Source organism: Dipteris shenzhenensis, chromosome 31 (genome assembly GCF_047967505.1).
Source record: "Dipteris shenzhenensis isolate YYH24624 ecotype China chromosome 31, Dip_SZ_1.0, whole genome shotgun sequence".
Lineage (NCBI taxonomy): Eukaryota > Viridiplantae > Streptophyta > Polypodiopsida > Gleicheniales > Dipteridaceae > Dipteris > Dipteris shenzhenensis.
The window spans coordinates 27,195,617-27,217,465 of record NC_141626.1 but is presented as its reverse complement, the minus strand read 5'-3'; the positions used below and the strand labels follow the sequence as shown (position 1 = coordinate 27,217,465).

General features: G+C 39.4%; 2 protein-coding genes across 2 annotated transcripts; one reads left to right on the top strand and one right to left on the bottom strand.

Moving 5' to 3' along the window:
- The first annotated feature begins 2,612 nt into the window (after positions 1–2,612).
- Positions 2,613–6,708, top strand: LOC147881279 (phenylacetaldehyde reductase-like). The gene is made up of 6 exons (XM_087370158.1): positions 2,613–2,827; positions 3,234–3,406; positions 3,588–3,773; positions 3,865–4,027; positions 4,837–5,023; positions 6,335–6,708. Exons 1-6 carry the CDS (start codon positions 2,716–2,718, stop codon positions 6,480–6,482), a joined length of 969 nt encoding a protein of 322 aa, XP_087226284.1. The 5' UTR covers positions 2,613–2,715; the 3' UTR covers positions 6,483–6,708.
- A 13,981-nt stretch (positions 6,709–20,689) lies between these two features.
- Positions 20,690–21,410, bottom strand: LOC147881278 (uncharacterized). The gene is made up of 3 exons (XM_087402364.1): positions 21,400–21,410; positions 21,005–21,286; positions 20,690–20,770 (listed from the first exon to the last, which is right to left on the bottom strand). Exons 2-3 carry the CDS (start codon positions 21,263–21,265, stop codon positions 20,690–20,692), a joined length of 342 nt encoding a protein of 113 aa, XP_087258490.1. The 5' UTR covers positions 21,266–21,286; positions 21,400–21,410.
- Between the last annotated feature and the right edge of the window lie 439 nt (positions 21,411–21,849).

Sequence of the window (21,849 nt, the reverse complement as noted above, 5' to 3'; positions counted from 1 at the left end):
CTTTAACCATAGGCCTAATAATGGGTAGAGCATGTTTGCAAAAGATGAGACATATTGTCTTCTTTTTTTGGGTTGGGGAAGCCAGGGTAGAGGAAGTTCTAGCTTAATCCACTCAACGAGCTACAACTCAAGCAGTAGGGATCTGCCTACTGAAGCTAGGTGCCTGCATTCAAATCCTATGGGCTGCCCATGTTTTGAATCTTTTGTAAACAGATTAGAGGCAAGATGGGATAAGTCAGCTAGGCACAGCCCTGTGCTCGAGGCCCACCAATCGGCCATGGTCCCTGGACACAAAAAAAATTTCTATTAACAGATATGAAAAACCTTCAAGTTGGAAATTTTAAAGGTTGTTATTGAAATTTGGCAGGTGTTAAAAAACTAAAATGCCTTGAAATCTGCAAATTGAAAGTTAATTTTGAAAATTTGTCCAAAAATTAAAATTTAGATCAGGATGATTGCAAGGCCAATATGTTTTTGAAAATGCCTATAAAAATCCAATGCTAAACATATGAATCAATCAACAACTTCAAATTTGACATTAATTCACATTAAATGTTTCCCTCCTTAACATAAACAAACATAAAATAGATTAATCTAATCTAACATTAACCTAATCTAACCTAACCCCTCTCATCACCTAACCTGACCTCACTTCCTTGGGTCTCTCTCTCTCTCTCTCTCTCTCTCTCTCTCTCTCTCTCTCTATGTGTGTGTGTGCACATGCACGTTTGTGTGTGCGCGTGTGCATCCAAACCCTAGGCTATCTCTCTCTCATGGTTGCATCTGGAGTAGCTCTATGCCATGGACTTGCTCTCCCAATCTGCCGCCATTGTAGCTGCTCCACCTAATTATCATCAAAATCGACCCTACATCACATGTGTTGAAATTCCACTAGTTCATGCTTCTTATCTCCATCTACAATTCCAACTAGAGACATCCAAAATCATGACTGGAGGGCTCGTAAATCACAATAGGATACATTCAAAATGAGGCCATATAGTAAAAACAAAATCGCAATGTAGGGGGATGCAATGTTGGAGAGAGTACTTACCAGGAGATGCCGATGAGATGGAGATGCTACATATCAAGTTCAGATGAGGCCATGCATCCACAACCAATGCCATCTCCATGCATCAAGGAGGGTGGGAGGAGAAGGTAAGGGAAGAGGTGAGACGAGAATGAGGGTACACGAAGCTGTGCAAACTAGAATGGTGTGGGCCTTCTGGTAGGTGGTGAGGAGTAGAGGCGGCTAAGAGAAGGGGAAGACCAGAGGGCCAAAGAAGATGAGAGAGGGCGAGGGAGGGTGACGAAAGGCAAGGGGCCAAGCATAGAAAGGTAAGGCGACGAGCTTGGTAGAGGAGCAGGAAGAAGAGGTTTCAGAAATGAGAGGGAGGCGCCAATAGTAGGGAAGGGAAGAAGGAGAGCATCTAGAAGGAAGGAACGGAGGAGTGAGGGGAGAGGCTATGGAGAGAGGAGCTACCAAGGAGAGGGAGTTACCTGGAGAGATTTGGGTGTCAGGGTGAGGAAGCCTTATGAATCGTAGAGGGGAGACGGTTTGTTTTTTTTGGGGGGGGGGGGGGCCTTAATTGTTTAAAGAAGCTTATATTAATTTTTACTTTTTTTCAAGGCTCTTTTAATCTTATGTTAATAAGATTAATTTCTAGAGGGGAAGGGAATTACATGAATTTTTTATTTTCAATAACAGAGGGGACAAACTAGACCTTGGTTTTTGGCTTGCCTTTCCATGGGTACGACTTGGTAACAATTCCCATTTCACAAAACAGAAAATTGGCAGTCTGTGTGTCTTCTTTTTCAGAGGCTTATTCAACTATTGTTTTGGGAGGATCTTTCCTTCTTGGGCATCCCCTTCTTTAGAGCCCTCCCTCTTCGCTATCTTCAGCCCTCGCTTTCTTTTTTGGCAACTCTATCTCTACATCCCTCCCTCTGCGTTTTCTTCTAGGCAAGCCAAGAGTAGCTTAAGGCCTTATGACATTGTGGTACTTTTGTGGGAAATGGGAAATTCTATGCAAAGGTGGCAAGTGGTCCCCTACCGTTTCTTCCCATTTTTTCCCCACAAAAACAGGAGCAGTTGAGCTCAAATGGTTTTGTGGGAAAAAAAGTTTGTGAAGCATTTAAGGGCTGAAAATGACATAGAACCGATAATTTTACTAATCATTATGACATTCAACGTGGGAAATTTGTTTTCCCCATGAAAACCCATTTTCCACCACCCAAATACAGTTTTGATATTTTTACCCAAAAAAAAACAAGATGGAGAGAGAGAGAGAGAGAGAGAGAGAGAGGATTATGTTGAAGAGTTTTTTTTTAAAATTGTATTAACTACATTGAAATATGTCCAAATGTGGGCTAAGTAGTGTAGAGAGGATTTTTGGAAATCAAAATGAGTAATTTCTCTTCTTCTTTTTTGCGGAAAAATAGTAATGATTAATTTCTCTTTTTCATCGGCTACCTTTTGGTTTAATACAAATTTAAAAAAACACAATGGGGCTATCTTTAAGGCAGGGGAAAAAACACAATGGGATTAGAGTGATTAATTAAAAACACAATGTGGATTAGAGTGATTTGATTAGGCCACTGGATGATAAAAGGAGCCACACTCAAGGGAACAAGGAAAGAAATCGAACTGTTTGAAGCAAAATCGGGAAAAGAAGTTGAAGTGTTTGATGCACAATCCTCCATCGCCATTTTCCAACCATGTCTTCCCCTACTGCCTGCGTCACTGGCGCCTCTGGATTCATCGGATCGTGGATCGTCTCCTTCCTTCTCCAACGACACTACCGAGTTCGCGCCACTGTGCAGAACATAGGTGCGCATTGATTTTTCCACGGCAGGATTAGATTTTCAAGAAGACGAAGAAGAAGCCAAGCCGAGCAGCAGCAGGAGGATGAAATTGCTGCAGAGAGGGAGGAAGGAAAAGAAGAATTGAGAAGACGGCGATATTTGTTTTATTCGAGGGGAGCGATTTCCGAGCGAAGAAGAAAGTCATGCTCCTTAAGGGGGGAAGTGTGCGAGAACTTGATTTTCCCGAAGGAGGAGAAAGAAAGAATTAGAAAAACGAAGCGATCAAACACGAGATAATGTGAGAGTAAAGAAGGGTAGCAAAGAGAAAAAAGGAAACATTCCAGCTGCTCCGTTGCTGCTTGGCTTGTCTGATTGTCCGCTGCTCGTCCTTCGTAAAATGCAACATGTAATCCTTCGCGGTTGATTTTCAGGAGACGATCAGGAGACGCAACACTTGCTGGGTCTCGAAGGAGCAGCCGATAGACTCGAGCTGTTTGAAGCTGATCTGTTGGATTATGCGGCCTTGGCGACTGCTATTGACAAGAGTGACGGAGTTTTCCACGTTGCCTCTCCGTGCTTCTTGGGGGAGGCAAAGGATCCACAGGTCGCGACACCTGCAATTCCTGGATGAGAGAATGAAAGGGGGACATGGGAGGAGGAGGAGGAGGAACGGCGTTACAGAAACAAAGGCTTTCATGTAAATCGGCAGTGTAGGAACAGACTGTAGTTCTCTTCCCATGGCTTTTGCATGGTAATGGCGCTAAATTCGCCTGGTCGTTCCGCAGAGGGAGCTCATCGATCCCGCTGTGGAGGGAACTCTGAACGTTTTGCGAGCTTCGCACGCAGCGGGGGTGAAACGCGTCGTGGTGACTTCATCGGTGTCTGCCATGTATCCCAACCCCAAGCTTCCGCCGGGCACCGTGGTGGACGAGAACAGCTGGACGGACATCGAATTCTGCAAGGGAAGAGGGGTACAGCTTTCCATAAGCCCCATGGGATGTCGCGAGTTGCCAGTGGAACTCTTTCTCTGTGTGTTTCCTGAGCGAAGAGCTTGTGATGCAGGCATGGTACCCGGTGTCCAAGGTAATGGCGGAGAAAGCTGCATGGGAATTCGCTAAGCAGACCGGTCTGGATGTGGTGGTGATCAACCCTGGGTGTGTAATGGGGAAGATGCTGCAACCGAGGCTGAATGCAAGCTCTGCTGTTCTTCTCAATCTCATCCAAGGTTATTCATTCCCGTTTACCTGCAAATTTGGGCCAATTCGCATGCCTAGACACACATCCGGTTTCTATTTTTGAAAACTGCAATGATTTGACGATGCTATCCCGCTACATCCTACTTCGGCGCTCTATCAGTCTACTCTGCTTTCCCTGATTGTTTTCCTTCTCGACCTCATGCAATTTTATAGCCAGTTTACCCCCTCCACCTCTTGTTTCTTGCCCTATTTTTTTCGAGAGGGACGAATTTTGGAGACTCTATGAAACTTTATGAGGTGTTGGAAGGTTTCTGCTCTGTAGCAGCTCCAACTTGTAAATCTAGGAGCTCTTTTGCTTCAGCAGTTATCATTCAAGTAAATCTTTTTTCCGCTATTTTTTATATTTGGCTTTCATGACCACCTCTCTACTGCTGTCATTCGTCTGTTTAACGCTAGTTGGCTGACAGTACGCTTCATTCTTCTCTACCTTGTCCCCATCATTGATTTGCCCTCTTTCATGCCATTCTTTGCCTCTCTGGTCATCAGTTTTCCCTGATTTCTGCCATTCCTTGCTTCTGGTTGCACAACTCATCCCATTCTTGTCCTCTGGTTACTCAACCAAGGTTGCATGCAAGCGGTCTTGTTTCTTCTCTGGTTGCCTGAGGCTTAATGCGATAAAGGCCACCAGTGCTCTCTGCTCTTCATTTGCAACCCGTATTCATCATTGCCCTGGTTTCATCCCTTTTTGGCCCCCTCTAGGTAGGGTCTTTTTTGAAAATGTCCTGCCCAGATGCATTGTCTAACCCCCACTGTGTTTTTCTTTCTTTCTGTTATGCAGGAGTGTCTGATGCACAAGAGCTCACCTGGCTTGGAATTGTGCATGTGCAAGATATTGCCAGAGCTCACATTTTGCTTTATGAGACTCCCTCTGCCAAGGGCAGACATCTGTGCATGGAGGCAACCACTCATTTTAGTGACCTAGCAGAGCAAGTTGCTCAGATGTATCCACAGTACAACGTCTACAGGTGTGTATATAAACATTTAGTGAACTGTTTATTTCCGTCAGACCTTCAGTGGCAGCAGCTCGCCATCCTCCTTTCCATGGTAGCCCTTCACAAAGTTTCTTGAATATTGTATGGGTCGAGTCTCATAGCTTCAATATTTTTCCTTCCTTGAAGAGTCTAGAAGAATAACCCCCTATAAAAGATCCTAGGTTTGTAAGCACGTGTTTGGCATTAACTGCTACTACTTAGCGGAAGACTTGTATCTGTGCTTGCTTATCGTAAGAGACAACATCAGCATGGAAAGATGGCAGCTGACGAGTGTGTTTCCTTTATGCATTATTGCTTGGACATGAATGAAGTGCAGATGACCAAATTCAACTGGTTGGGATCCCTGTGGCTGTCCCATTAAACAAGTGCAGAATATCAAATACAGCCTGGGATGGGATCCCTGTGGCTGTGTCCCTGGTGTTAATACTAGTGGTAGCCAGAAGACTGGCATCTGTGCTTGCTTAATAACCTAAGAGACAACATGAAAATGCTTTTATGCTTTAGTGCTTGGGCATGAACCAAGTGCAGATGACCAAAAAATTCAACAGGGAGGTTGTGGCTGGCCCATTAAGGGCTGAATACGGTGGTGAGCCTTTGTGCATCTCCCCCCCCCCCCAAGTCAGCTGGATGACTAGGGGCAGTAGGGGTGACTTGGAGACTGCAGACGTAGCTGACTGCTGCATGGCTCACTTTGCTTGCTGCTGGTCCTGTGCCCTGCCTGTTCCACTTTAATTAAGCTCCTCTACATGGTTGCTTCCCTGCAGCAACATCATAGGAGAGTCCTGTCATGTGTTACTCAAGAGGATGCATGTGAGAGCATGGCTTATGAACCAAGAATAGAAATTTTCATCATTCTTCGAACGATTCTCCTTCCCTAGCAAGGGTAAATACTATTGACTTTCGTCGGACACTGGTATGTGCAATCCATAATGTGAAAAATATTCCCATTTATTTACATTAAATATACTCACATGTATATTTGTTTTTTACGCTTGATTATCTTGGTGCATTTGTTTCGTTTTCAATGGGGTTATGCAAGGTTGTTGCCTTCAGATGTATTAGTGCGGTCCTCCCCCTTGTTTGTTAGTGACTTTGACACCCCACTCTGCAGATGACTTTCAAAGCTCTTTAAAGATTTCAAATTGGACGGCTTGTGACCTGAAATGATTGTAATAATGGCAATGTGGTCTAATGAGTTAGAGAAGGCCTTATGAAGAACGTTACGTTTTTATAACTTATCATCTATTCACAATTAATGATGTTCAGAGCTGTTGATATTTATAGGTTCAATAAAGAGACTCATCCAGATATCGTGCGGTGTCCTAACCCATCAAAGAAATTAGCAGACCTTGGATTTACCTTCATTCCTGCTGAGGATATTATTCGAGATGCCGTTCTGAGTTTGCAAGAGAAGGGATTCCTTCGTGCATGAAGGGGTGATCACGTAGAAATGCAAAGCATAAAGTTTTCAGTGCCTATCAAGTGTAATATGAACATGGGCTTTTATTCTGAAGGATTTCTTCGTACTTTTGTGTGTGTAGTGTGTAAAAACCATAAGCAAAAAACAGTAGGATAGGTGCTTATATCGACATATAGATCTTTTTACTATAAATTTTGAGCAAATTTTGAGCATTGCAAATTACTATGGAGTTTGGATAACTTTCTATGTATTATATTTTTTGATGTGGAAGGGTCCAAATTTTCAGGTTTCTTAATATTTTATTGATGCCAAGGAAACATCTGATTTTGATCCACGTGTATGTTTGTATTTGTATATGTGTGTGTGTGTGTGTGGTTGATATAGGTCTTTTTACGACTTGAAATTTTGAGCATTGCAAATTACTACGGAGTTTGGACAACTTTCTATGTATTATAGTTTTGGTGCAGAAGGGTCCAAATTTTCAGGTTACTTAATATTTTATTGATGCCAAGGAAACATATGATTTATGATTCACATGCATGTTCTTTTTTTTTTTTTTTTGGTGTGTGTGTGAGAGAGAGAGAGAGAATCTAGCATGGTTTCCATTCAGAAAGAGAGCAACAAGAATATTTTGTTATGATTAGATGTGGGGTTAAAGGGAGTCCAGCTTATATTGAGAAATAAAAAAAGCATGGGTGTCCTATGGTCTTACATTAACAAGACTACCCATGCAATTCTTGTGTAAACAAAAGGTCCTGAGCTAAACCTTGGATGTTTAATATAAGAATAGATATACTTCAAATGCGAGGAGGAGGAACAAAGAAAAGGGTTTCTTGCTTTGGTTTTAGAGGAAATTAGAGGAAGAAGTGATGCTTTTAACATAAGGAATTGTGGCGTTTTGATCTTAATTATAAAGCTATACTTGTGCGTATGTCTACTGTATGATTTTGTCCTATTAGCAAAAAAAGTGAATTCCACCTTGCGAGTTTCAATTCAAGCTGTCGCTTTTTGATGAATAACTTTTATCATGTAACGTCTCTAGTTTCTTGCTTGGAGTAGAGAAATATTAATATTGTCTTCACAATTCAACATAGCTTGGAGTAGAGAATATTGATGAGCCTTTTGCTTTTCCAAAAGCGATTGTGTGCTCCAACTTCCAAGGCTTGATAAAAGTGTGAAAATCTTTGTATTCATGTATGGGGATGTGCATGCGTCTAGTGGAGGCAATTCAGTATTGCTTCGTGGAAGGGGATGTCATAGCACTTAGTCTTGCTACAATAGTTTGTTTACGAGGTTACATATAATTGCAAATCATGTATTTATTAAAAATGAGTTGTCTAGCTCTATTTCATTTTCAATTGAATCATCACAAAGCAAATAAAAAAATTTAACATGAGATTTGAGTTGTTATGTGTCCATCTTTTGTTACGTTGGATTGCACTTATGTTCATGTTGTACATGAGTAAAGTATTGTCATCAAATGTGATTGTATATATATGGTCACATGAAGGATTATGTCTTCTTGTGCATCTCTTAAGAATTGCCATGACATAGATTGTCAAATATCAATGATCAACTATATTTCTGAAATTAATTGCATTTGATGGTAGTTGTTCAAAATTCCATGTCGTTTAATCACACAAAATGATTATACTATGTGTGAGTGTGTTAGCCTTAGGATGAAGGAGGATGCAATTAATCTTTATTACATTAGTCTTAAAGGTGCCCATACTTGAAAGCAAGTGTGGTTTACAATTTAAAAAGTCAAATATAGTGCTAGGTACACAATATCACACTTGAAAAGGTAGGTATATATAGGTGTTAGCCTTGTAGATGTGCCAATTCTTTATGTTGTTATATATTTTTCAATATGGTGCTATAAGAGACATCAATCTCAAAGATTAAATGAGATGGCTAGCTCTCATGGCTAGAGCCACCTAGGATCCTCCTCATAATACTATAAAAGAAATGCCACTCTAGAAGTTTCCCATTAAACCATTTGTCACTTAAGCAATCCTTTTCTCCCAACATCAACCTCTTGTCCTCATGAGCTTCAAGCTTTTCACCCTTAAGGAACCCTAATAGTTTTTTCTCCCATCCCCCACTCCTCCATCCACCCTCTTAACTTAGAGTCTCATTTTCCTCTTCTCCTTGTATTGAGCATTGTGATTGGTTTTGTTAACGCATCACTTTGGTTTATTTTAAGTACGCAAGCATGTTGCTGAGCTTATATCTTTAATTGTGCACCTATTTTTCATTGTGAATACAAGCATAGGATGTTTGAAGTGTTTATGTCACTTGTCCGTCTCAATTAAGTTGGCTATTGTGTTATCGTGTGGGAGGAATGGATGAGCAATACTGCTAACTTTCATGACAACAAAAGGAGCCCCTCCTCTTTTTGCCCTTGATAGTAGACTCATGAGTGGGTCTCTTTGTTCCCTCAATATGCCGTAGCCTCCCTTTGTTTGTCTGTCTACTACATTGTCATAATATGGTCTCTCTTGTTTGTGCTTCTATTGCCTCATAGTCAGATGTCCTCTCTGTACATATATATAATGTCTAGTTGTTTTATAACCTCGTGATCTCTTGTTCTTTCCCACAACCTCCTTTCCATACCTGTCTATTGCCTCACCATCTTGTGGTCTCACTAGTGTGCCTCTCCTTTAGCTCAACATCTTGAGTCCTCTTGTTGCACATATATAATGACTAAATATTTTACCACCTCTTTGTTAACTGGGCTCGATGTGGTAACTTTACGATAATATTACCTCACAAATTATCAAATGTGTGTTTATGTTGCCCCATCACCTAATTGTATATATGTTACCTCATCCTTTGTAAAAGATTGATGGTTATGCCCTTGGAATGAAAATGAGATCGTATCCTATTCACATAATATATATGCCTCTTAAGTTGCACTTAAATGGATTAGAGAGGGAGAAGAAATGAAATTTTAAAAGAAGAGGAAGTGGGACAAGTATGGGGAGTGCTTTTATATGTAACAATATATTCATAACGTGAGATATGAAGCCTAAAGGGAAAGTAAGTCAAGAACCGTATGGAATCCATCTTTGCTATTAGAGCATAAGCCTAACCATAGTCCTAACCATATTGTTGTGCAAATCCTTTTGCAACTAGTCTGGCTTTATATCTTTCAATGCTTCCATCTAGATTGTACTTCACTTTGTATACCCATTTGTTTGCTATGGCCTTCTTTCCTGGTGGAAGGTCACATACTTTCCAAGTATTGTTCTTATACAATGCATCCATTTCTTCATTCATAGTAGTTTGTCATTCTGGTTTGTCTACCGCATCTTCAAAGTACACTAGCTCTTATGTAGCCATGATGGTAGTCATAAGAGCATAGTTGGTGGTTTCAACCTGAATCGCTTTGCCTTTTTGAGCATATGTCAATATGGCTGGTAGTCTGCTTTCTCTAGTAGGCCATCTAAGTTGCTGTCGTTCATCTCCGGGTGCTTCTGGCAATTCTTGCTTTTCTTCATCAACCTTTTCTATAGATGAATGAGTAATCAGTGCATCTATCTCCTGTGTATTTGAGGTTTTCCATTCTGATTCCTCATCGAACTGTTTACAAGCCTTGTACTTGCTCTTTTAAAACCTCACTGCAAGTGCCTTTGTATGCATTTTGCCCACTCTTAAAGTGTTCTTCCTTTCTGCTTCTTGTAAGGCACTAATGATGCCTTCTAATGAGGGTTAAGGAAGATTCTTCAAAATAGTAACCACATTGTCAAAATCCTGACCCAAGCCATCAACTACTACTCCACCATAGCAATCAATCCTTGTGACCTAATTGATCGAAAATCACCTAAGTCTTCATTGTAGCCAACCATGATACATTTGTGTGACTTTGCATCCAATTTCGTACGAGGATCGTCATGTATGTGGACATATGCTATGCAACCAAATATGCAGAGATGCTCAATGTGTGGCTTGTGTCCAGTGAATGCTTCATAAGGTGTCATACCTTGAATCAATTTGGTAGGAAGCTGATTAAGCAAGTAGTTTGTAGTGGCTATTGCTTCTACCCAATACTGATTCGAAAGATGCTTCTCACTAAGCATTGCTCTAGATAGCACTGTCTGCTAAAGTACCATTCTTCCTTTTAGCTCTTGCATTCTGCTGAGGAATATCTACACAAGTGAATTGTCTTCGAATGCCGTGACTTTTGCAAAATTTCATGAATGTTGAAGACATGTATTCACCTCCTCTGTCTGATCTCATGACTTTGATCTTTCTGCCTGTCTGGTTTTCTACCATGGCTTTGAAATCTGGAAAAGACCCCAGATTTCTCTTTCAAAAAGTAGACCCAACAATATCTGTTGTAGTTGTTGATGAAAGTCAAGTAGTAAAGTGAACCATTGATGCTGCCGGTCAAGGCATATCTGGTCAGGGCATAACCCCATATCAAATCAAGAATGCCTCTAGCTCGAGAGGTGTTTCTGCCAAAGTTGGTTTGCTTCTGTTTGCTGAAGCAGCATGCTTTGCAAACTTTTCCAAGAAACTATGGTTTAGGAATTCCAATTGCCATATTCAGATTCCTAAGATCTATCAAGCTCTTGAAATTGACATGTCCATATCTCTTGTGTCATTTTGTGGATAGTGGCATCTGTTGCAGTTGAGCAGACATGGCATGCAAATTTGGTACTGTGGCTAGAATTCTGAACAAGCATCCTTCCTTGACTTCTTTTCTTACTAGTTGAATTTCTCTAGATTTGTCTCTGATAGTGCATTCATCTCCATCAAAGATGACTTAATAGTTGTCTTCTCTCATCTAACCTACTAGCAAGAGGTTCTTGTTGAGCTTCGGAACATAGAGTACATCTTTCACTAATCCTTTTATATTAGTGAAATTGTTCATAGGGACGATGCTGGTCCTTCAGTGTATTATCTAACCTTCTAATGGTTTCATCTCTGTGAACCATTCCTGATGCTTTGTTATATGAGATGATGCACTGCTGTTGATGTACCAACGATCTTGATCTGCTTGGTTGACTTGATAGCTGAAACCCTCTTTTGAATTGCAATCAGTGTCTAGATACACTGTATCAGACTTCTACATTTCCTCATGCAAGAAACATATTCCCATGTTCATTTGCATAATGAATGTGTTGCTCATCGCTGGTCAGCTTTGTTGTGCTGCTAAGTGTGAGGGAACAAGCTGTCGAAGGAGCATACGGCTAGAAGATGGACTTGGGAGCTCATTGTTGGTTGATGAAGTTGTGTTGGAGTTTCTTGCTTGGGTGATGAAATTAAAAGCCGATGTCACTGTGGAGGCCGCGTTTGCTTCAATTGGAGTTGGGTGAAGGCATCGTGTAGGCACCTTGGGCTGCACCTCAAGAGAAGGATCTTGAAGTCATTTTTGCTACTCGTTGCATGTTTAAGGAGGCTGGTTGAGAATGCTTAAGGAGAATACAAGACTCTCTCATTCTCTCTCAAACAGAAATCTATCTTTCTTTCTCTCCCTATCTCTTTCTCACAAGAACAATTGGAAAACTCTTAATGACTATATCACAAGTCTCTTTCTCTCATGTGATGAGAATTTCTCAAATGAATGAACGAAGTTTCCTCTCACCGGAAGAGAAGAATGCACTCAACAATCTCACAATCTTTCTCACATGGACGTAATTCTCTCAACGAAAATGAACACTCAAGAGAACTCTCAAACTCTAGATCACTCTCACTCTCTCAAGAATCGCATTGCCTTAGCAGAAGGCAAGGGAGCTCTGATACCATGACAAAATATGAAGAGGGGAGGGGAGAAGAGTGGAGATGAGGAGAGAGGGCACCTAGGTTGATGTAGTTTGAGTTCTTTGATTAGAGTTTCCTATTAAAACATGGTCTATGACATGTGAAAGTGAATACACAGCTCACACACTCTATACACATAATGAAGGGAGAGGAAGAGCTATACAAACATACAGTCTTCTTTGCTTAAAAGAGAAATGATACAATATATATTCAACCCTAATATAAGTTTCCCTAAGACCATAAGGACATTGTGTGACTTAGGTCGCTTCTAGAGTTCTCCATATTCCTAACCATCTACCCTATGTAGAAAATATATATGCATATGCTCCATATGGACGATGATTGTGCCAATGACCATATGCCAACACTCCCCCATCATTGGATGGTCTCTATATCACACAAAGATTAATAGTTTTTGAATTCTTCAAACTTCTTATCAGGCAACACTTGTGCAAAAAATCTATTGTTTGGTCCTTGTAGAACATGATCTTTTGGTATCTTTGCATCAAGGTCCTCCAAGAGCACCATCTTGGATTGTATTAGGTCCTCCAAGAGCCTTTGCTATATTTCTCAACATGCACATTAGCAATAGAAAGGTACTCAACCTCTTCTCTAAACAATGCCATTGTGGCTTACTTCTCGCAAGATACATGTGAGGATTCACATGAAGCAAAATGTCAAAGAAAATAGAGAAGATAGTGACTCAAAGACTAATGATTCAGAATCAAATGATGATTTAGAGGAGGTTGACAGCTCTACACTTGGGGGGTTCACCTTCCAAAATTTTAGTGTACCACATGAATTCAGAAGGAAGGGTATTTTAATTCCACTTTTGTGAAAATTTTAGCAAGTTTACAATAACAGGAGGGGGTTTCTAATTCAACTTTAGAAAAAAATCCGTTAGTTCATAAATAAAGAGGGGTTGTTTTATTGGGATTTTTTTGTAATTGAGGGGTTTTTTTAATACCTATTGAACGCATGTGATACCTAAGATTTCTTAGAGTGCACCCCCCAAGGCTCTACATCGAATGAAAGATGCTCAAAGTTTTGGAAGGATGGGAAATAAAAAAGAAGAGCCAAGGCTTGGTTCCCCTTACCATACAGGAAGTCCAAAGGAAAGTCGTAATTTCCATGAAGTGCAAGGAAAATGGAAGGCTATAGAAGTGGAAACTAGAGACAAATTAAAACCCATTAAGCCACCCAAAGTCTTATTAGAAGGTGGGTTAAGCAAACAAGTCTTACCTATTGAAGTTAATGATGAGCTAGGACCTCAACAACTGGCAGCTCCAGAGGATCCTAGAAAGGAGTGCATGAGGATCCTCATAAGGAAGAGTCGATAGGTCCAACAAATCCTAGGAAGGAGGTGGAAGAGCCTACAGCCCTAGTGGATAATACTCAGGGGGGTCACTCATCATATGTAACCCTATCACGTGAGTTTAAAAGAAGGATATTTTTTATTCCTAAAATTTACAAAAATAAATATACATAAGGGACTATTTAAAATAGTTTTGGAAAAAATTTACAGATTTGTATAGAAAAGGGGTACATTTTATTAATGAAAAAATTTACAAATAAGGGATTTTAAATATAGGCCTTGAATGCACATGATATAGAGGGTTTATACATAGTGACCCCCCCGAGGAATAATATAAAGGAGGTGGAAAAGAAACCTAGTAAGGAGGTGCATGTCAAGGATCCTGATAAGGAAGAGACAGAAGCTCCAACGGATCCTAGGAAGGAGGTGGAAGAGCCTACAGCTCCAATTACAGATACTAATAAGGAAGTGGAAGATCCTATAGCTACAGCAAATACTAGTATGGAGGTGCAAGAGGAACCTAATAATGAAGAGCAAACTCCAGAGAAGCCTATAATTAGTCAGGACCCTGGTAGTCAAGGTCCTCACATTGAAGAGCTTGGTACTCAAGAACATGCTAGTCAAGAGACCACTCCATTATGAGTCTTATGATGCAGTTATATGTTAAAAACCAGAGGAAGCATCACAAGAGACCACTCCATTGTACATGGCGTTGTTAATTTTATGATGGTAATTTTTGTTTCTACAATGAAGTATTGAATCATGATGTTGTTTTTATTGATTATGCTCAATGTTACTTATTACATGAGTGTAATTTACTCATGATTTTCATTTCATTATTTCACATTGTGTATTATTTTAAGATATGAATGTGTGATGATGTGATTATTCGGAAATATTACATGTGTGATGAGCAAGTAACCTTTCACTTCCAAGTATTACATGTGTGTCATTATATCTCAACCTTTGTGGTCTCGGCATGTGTGGCCTATAATAGTAAAGTTGATATCTTATTTTGTATTCTCTGAAACAAGCCTAGTGGGGCTGAGTAGATCATATTAGAATTTCTAACATAGTTTGTATTTGAGTGGCGAATTCTTAATTTTTGAGTGGAAAATTCTCATCCTATGTGGCTCTTATGGCTCTATAATGTTGCATCCATTGTTTATTAATTTGACTTTATACTTAAGGGTGTATTTCTACACCAAGATGGTGTGTCTATACACCACCTTTGCAAGAGAATTGGTCAATTTATAAATGTTCTTAAGGAATTATAGAAAGTAGAATGTTCATGGAAAGTTTTTGACCCTGTAGCATAATATGATTAATCTTTAAAAACCATAGAAATATATAGTTAATCAAGCTTAAAAATTGCATTAGAGAACTACTCATCACTAGCACAATACTCATAATAGTAAGTATTTTGGTAATCTCATCAAGTAGTTGGTACTTTCATTAAACTTTGGTTTTTAAAGTTAGCTTTAAAACTTGCATTAGGAGTGTATTTAGGAATTTTGGACTTTTTTTTAGTTTGGTTTTGAATTTGAACTTTAGACAAGTCCAAAAAATTTTAATATAGTGTTCACACAATTTTCTTCTCTAAACTCTAAGCTAGCATATGTTCTAAACGGTGAAGCCGCCAGTATCTATAGAAAATTTTGAAGAAGTATGGAGTCATGGGATAGTACTAAATTGCACCATGTGCAACCCCCATGCTCCACCCATGCAGCATCAATATTTCTATTTTATTGCACTTAATAGTATATGGAAACCTTTAACCATGGATTACATATGCAAATTTTTTTCTCTAACTTCTGGTTACCATATGTTCTAAGCTAAAAACCTGCCTGTATCTATTCTAAACAAGTGTGGAGTAATGAGCTAGAAGTTGCACCATATGGAACATAACCATGGATTATAAGCCTATGTATACTACAATCTATTAATTGTAATTGGTCACTATCTATAATCTTGTCACTTAATTTTGTGAGTTGCTACCAGCTGGTATTGCAAGCTCCACAACTAGCTAGACTTTGAACAAGCTAGTATCAATGGGCTAGCATAAGCAAGCCCACAAACGATTCAAAGTCAAATATTCGCTCTACACTCTTGAGTCCTCCTTTGCCATTTCAATACTAGTATAGCATAAATTATATATCCGTGTTCTAGTTATTTTTATGGGCCGGCATTAGCAAACCCTGGGGTACCAACTCAATATGTAATATGTTACTACCCTCGTCCAAAATCTAAGGTATGGGGGGACAAGGTCCATATATAATATGCATGGATTTTCTTTTAACATTTCAAATATGCAAGGGAAAAATATGAAAATCTCATGTCCCCCCTCCCACAAAATATAAGGTATATACCTTGAAAAATATGCAAGATTTTAAGACTTGTACATATTTTTCATAATATGTGAGGCCCAAGGGTAGGGGTCTTTTGGATGAGGAGGGGTGAAACAAAAAATACACTAAAATATGAAAACCCATCTCCTTTCAAATTAATGTAACTTTTTCATGTGCTACCCAAATTTCAAGGTGTAAAGACATATTAGAAGCTCTTTTAGTGTAGAACACAACCATGTTAATTTGAATAATTTCTACTCATGGTGGCATATTTTTAAATTCATCTTATACTCAAGCTTTTGATAGGTTTTCTTACTAAAGGGAGTTGGCACCCTAGGTAGCAAACCCCCACCCAACACATCGACTCATATATAGAAATATTTATACTATACTAAAAGAAAATATAACAAAGGCAAGTAGTTTTTAAAAACTATTTTGATATTTTCAACAAGCAAATAATTTTTAAAAATAACTACTTTAAGACCTATAACATTTCATGCAACGAAAGAACTACAAATACTAAAGTTATCTAAAGGAACTACTTAAGAAACTAAAATATTTCATGCGACTAACAAAATAAAATACTAGGTTTGTCCAACTAGTATTTGAGTGCGAGTGGATTTTGGCTGGCAAAAATGAGCCCACCATCGATACCAAATACCTTTTTAGAAGGATAAACAAAACTTACAAATTTGGTTTATAGCTTTGTTTATCCCTTCTTTTAGTATTTCTTTTCTTTCCCAAGATTCCACGAAACACTAGGAATCTTGGTAATGAGAAAGCTATGTAGTTGAAATTCATGCTAGGTAAGCTATGTAATTAAAATTTACCGTGCAGTAAAACACAACATTGCATGGTGTTTCCAATAGCACAATGCCATAAATAAAGACATCGTATAGTGTAAATATCATAACAGGGTGTGCTTCTACTCCATGTGGTGTGTTTGCACATTACCACATGGTGTTGGATACACCACCCGATAACCATCTATAGGTAATCTCGGTCAAAATTCACTACAGCTGCATTTTAAAATGCTCCTAGGCTGATTAAAAAACGTTTTAACATTTTAATACCTCATTTCAAAATGTCATTGAACAAATTAATACCACTGCAAATCCCTGCTGGTGACTTCCATTGCATTTATTGCACCTCACAACTCTTTTGCTATAAAGGCCCCAAGCGTCCCTTTCTTCTAATCTACAAATAACCATGGGTTAACAATAGCACGGACCCCTATAACTTGGCCTTCCACACCTTGTATATGAAATTTACTAGTTTTTCTAGAATATTTTGGTTATGAATATCTTAGCTATATGCCAAATTTTTGTGATCACATTACCATGACTTTTCTCCACTTGGCCCATAGGTTCTCTAGCCTATTTTCTCTTAGGTCTACCTAAAATAAAACTTTGGAAGGTCAATCCCTAACAAACAACCAAAGATGCCTACACTTGATCCTAGCTAGCTTAGCCCATTCTAGCTCAACAAATTAAGTCTCCTCTTTCACTTTAACCAACAAAGTTACAACATGAGAATCTATAAGAGAAATCAATACAACATTCTACAAATCTTATCAAATACCACGAAGCTACCCCTCTAGAGCTTATCTCTCCTAGTACAAGTTTGGTGGTCCCATTGTCTAATAGCTACATCACACCTAACACAAGGATCTATAGTGACTACTCCACACTCCCTCCACTTCCTACATACCAACTCACAAAAACATTCATGCAATAAAAAGCTTAAATTATATTTGAATTGTACATCCAGGCACCTCCCAACCTCCATTGATAATGATCAGATAGCCCGCAATGAGTTAGATACTTCCCACTCATTGGGGCATCCACTACCCATCCTTTGAGAGGCATAAAACCTATCTACTATACATACCCAACTAAAAGGTCTCCCCTTTCCTCCCATTGTCCAAGAAAGCCCGCTACCCCATTTGGGTCATGGTTTGCTTAGGTGTAGCCATTTTTTGTGAGGTTCAGGGAATTCTCTGTATATAGGTATCTTGCATGACCCATAACTTATGCATTGCTCAACAGAATTGGAAAAACTTTGTCTTTGAGTTGTAGTACACATTTTAAACTTGAACATGAGAGCAAAAATTTATGGAATAGGGATTTGAAACAAGACCATTAACGCATTACAATTGGTATGTTGCATGTGAAGCATGCATCCTGAAGACTATAGGATATAGTAATTTATTAAAAACCATCAAATTTTTGTTCATACATACACGCAACCAAGTAATCATTCAAAAGTACATTACATGAGATTCTCTAAACCCAAGGACACAACATTAGGAATGCCTTAACGGGCCTCCAATGTTGTGCTAAAGTGATGCATACCCATTTGAGGGCATGCTCTATAGCTTTTCTTTAATTTGTTGAAAACCAAAACGGATTGAAAATTTGGAATCCAAACTAGTGGGACTATTGCATGGTGGTATTAAAACATTGATAGTTGTTGCTGGTATTGGCATCTAGATTCACCCTAAAATGGAAGTTGAAAAAGTGCAATTTGTGCATGTGTAAATATCTTTTAATAAATCCAACACTATTTGCAATTTTGAATTGTTTCCTTTTCCATGCACTTGTTTGCTATATGGCTCATAAGCATGCCAAAGGTCATTGCATTTCATAATACACAACATCAAACTCGATAGCATGCCCTTTGGCATATTTGTTTTGAAGCATTTTAGACCACATTGCACTTGTTTGGGATGTCCAATTCTACTGATGTGTATCACCAGAGGGGAGAAAACCAACGGCTAAAAATTATGCTACTCTCGTGAATTTCAAATTTTCACACCTCTCGCCCATCAAATTCAACTTCTAAGTTGCTTTTACAGAGAGAAAGGTGTTGAGCTTTAAGACTTACATCAGCAACATCACGAGCTCAATTTGTAGCACCATTCCATTCAAGTACTACATCCCCTCTCCAACAACTTGTTCATGCATGACTTTGTGTCTTTGGGTATGAAGAGTCAATATTATCCATGCCCATTATTCTCATCTTATCCTCCATGAAGTTGCTTAAAGAAGAGCAAAGGGAACCTTAGCGTAAGCAATGCACCACGATGGATAATCCAAATTAAGAAATTCATTGAAACACTAGGGAATTAACCTTTTTAGCTCATATCATCCTCTTTAAATCACTTCAAGTGCTTCAAGATGCTTCTTTTCTTGAAATGAAGAACATATTGAGCCTGCCACTTTTCTTTTCTTGTGAATGCCTAGTGGGAAAAGATCTCTTCTGTCCCTTCCTGGAAGAAGGTTCTCGATCTGGCTGCTCCCAAGAAAGAATAAGTTTATATATCTGGCTCTCTTTTCTTAATCCCATATTTCCTCAAAGTTCACACTATCAATGCAAAAGATCTAAACCTTGCACCATCTTTTTGCTTTAGACCTTGATTCTAAATTTTTTGTACTTATCGTGAGATTTTTTTGCAGTTGATCTCACCTTTATCTGCTTATCTTGCCAAGAAGTAGCTTCTTCTTGTCTCAAGGGGTGCACTACTAAGAAACCCTATGTATCTCATGCATTCAAGGGGTATTTGAAAAACCCCTCAGCTAAAATACCCCCCCCAATTAAAATATCCCCTCTTTACTTATGAACTAAGTGATTTTTTTCTAAACTTGAATTTAAAAACCTCTCCTATTATTATAATCCTGTTGATTTTTTTCAAAAAGTTGAATTAAAATACCCCTCCTTTTGAGTGCACGTGATATACTAAAATTGTGTGAGGTGGACCCCCCAAGCTCCTTGTTTGGCTTGTATCACCTAAAAGGAGTATCATAGCTCTTATACATTCGGGTAAGTAAGGAGACTTGAAAAGTTATGATCACTCTGTAGATGCATGACCTCAGTCATGCTGAGTTGGTTAGTAATCATTAGAAGTTTCCTACTACAATAATCAGCCAAGTGACTCAATATTGCTTAGATAATAATTTTCTCTTTTGGCTTTGCCTATGGGCACGATATCATATTATACGCTTGAAAATAGACAAACATATTTTGATTAGAAGTTTTACAAATGATAAAGTATTGAAATGTAGATCCTCAGTCTAGCCATGATCAATTATTGAAACATAGATAATGTTATAAATACTCACAATCATATGATCTGAGTTTTTGTTCTTCTTTGGTCACTGCCATACTAGCATAGTCTTCTTGTCTTATATACTTAAAAATACTTAAATAATATTTTCTGTACAAAACATATTTCTCATTCATAATATCAACATGGCACATAGGTATAATCAAAGCCTATTGGACTGACCACATCCTTGTACACAAAGCTCAGTAATTACCGGGGAAGGGAGAAGGGGGGGCTGTGCGAGAGAGCTGAGAGGAGGAAGTGCAGAGAGAGTGTGGAGGAGGAGGGAGAGGCATAGAGAATAGGAGTTAAGCGGATCGAGTAGTGAGAAGCACAGCCAGAGAATAGAAGCTGAGCAAAAAGAGCAGACCGCAGAGAATAGGAGTTGAGGGAAGGAGTAAGCAGCAGAACTGTTGGTTGTGATGAGAGAGAGAGAGAGAGAGAGAGAGAGAGAGAGAGAGATGCACAAAGTTGCCCATGGCTTTCCGGGTACTAGGTATACTTCATTCCATGTATTGTACTAAGTTTGAAACATCGGAACACTCTGTCATGCCTTCCTTACATGATAATAAGCTCCTTCATAGGTGCGGCTCTTCATGGGTACATCAAGCATCGCTACCATCAATGCACAATCTGCTAATGTAATTTGAAGGGCGTAAATCCATTAATCCAATAATAGTGTTCAAAGCTCCTCGCTTGTGATATTCTTATAAATCATCCACTCCAGTTTGGATGGATTTATCACATAGTTATCAACCTGCACCTACACAACAAATCCAACGGACTGAAAGATATAAGCGGGGTGTTTTGGAGCGCGATGAATGGAATTAATGCCAAAAAAGTTCAGAAAAATAGATTTCGTGAACTCGTTTCCGAAGAATTTTCGTGTAACCGCTGTTTACGACGGATGTATATACGAATGAAAAATATATGCGATCCGTTATTGCCATTACTACACATTGGATTTTATCAGCGTCGGCTTTGTATGGCCTGTCACCTCAGCTCGTAGCGAATGGACGTCCGTGTCTTGAATCGTTGAAAGTGTGAAGCTGAAAGATTCGAGCCCTTGCTGCTCTAATAGCTTTACAAATTTGGACAGAAGTCTGGACCTTTTCGAAGTACAAATCTCTAGAAGAAATCCTGTCCCGGTAGAGCGCACTGTCACGCTTGTAGCATTGGATCTGCATATTCTTTTGTCTACAGGCGCAACGGAGCAAAGAAGGCTAGGCTTAAAGCCATTGTTGCCAGTCGTGGACATGTTGGAGGACTTCGTGAGAGGCTGCAAACGAGGAGGCGATTTTGTAAGATGGCAAACTAGCTTTCTCTTAAATGAAGGATACGAAGATAAACGCGACAAATGGTATACAGGCAAATGGGTATATGAGGGAAGACCTTAGAACTGAGAAGAGAGCCGCGGGGAGGTGCTTGGGGTCTTGAGGATGAGAATGCGAAGATGAAGGGCACTTGGAGCCGGGGAGGGCGTGTGATTATGAAGGGAGAGAGGAGGCGTGGGTAGGGGCATGCATCTTGAGAGGGTGACTCTAAGAATGTGCAAAATAAATAGAGCTGGCAAACTCCCCTTTGTGATCATTTTCAGCAGCCTTACCTTACACGTCTCTTTTGCGTGCCCTTCATTACTCTTCGCTTGGTAGTTGTATAGAGAGGTTACCACCCTCTCACCTCCTAGACACTCCTTACATGCTCACTCTCACGTCACTCATGACACATTTAGGGTGTTATTCCTAGAAGAGATTTATTGCTTGCACTTAATGCAACTACCTATTATAGCGACTCCTTGACAATGTGTGATAAGGCACGTTGCACAATAAGTGTGTTATACTT

What these genes read in the sequence shown, in the direction of transcription:
- LOC147881278 (XM_087402364.1), bottom strand. Translation starts at nt 21,265, where the DNA reads ATGTCCACGACTGGCAACAATGGCTTTAAGCCTAGCCTTCTTTGCTCC. An exon ending in TCCATTCGCTACGAGCTGAG is followed by an intron (nt 20,771 to 21,004) that starts GTGACAGGCCAT and finishes TTTGTTGTGTAG; the next exon opens with GTGCAGGTTGATAACTATGT.
- LOC147881279 (XM_087370158.1), top strand. Translation starts at nt 2,716, where the DNA reads ATGTCTTCCCCTACTGCCTGCGTCACTGGCGCCTCTGGATTCATCGGA. An exon ending in GGGAGGCAAAGGATCCACAG is followed by an intron (nt 3,407 to 3,587) that starts GTCGCGACACCT and finishes GTCGTTCCGCAG; the next exon opens with AGGGAGCTCATCGATCCCGC. An exon ending in AATTCTGCAAGGGAAGAGGG is followed by an intron (nt 3,774 to 3,864) that starts GTACAGCTTTCC and finishes CTTGTGATGCAG; the next exon opens with GCATGGTACCCGGTGTCCAA.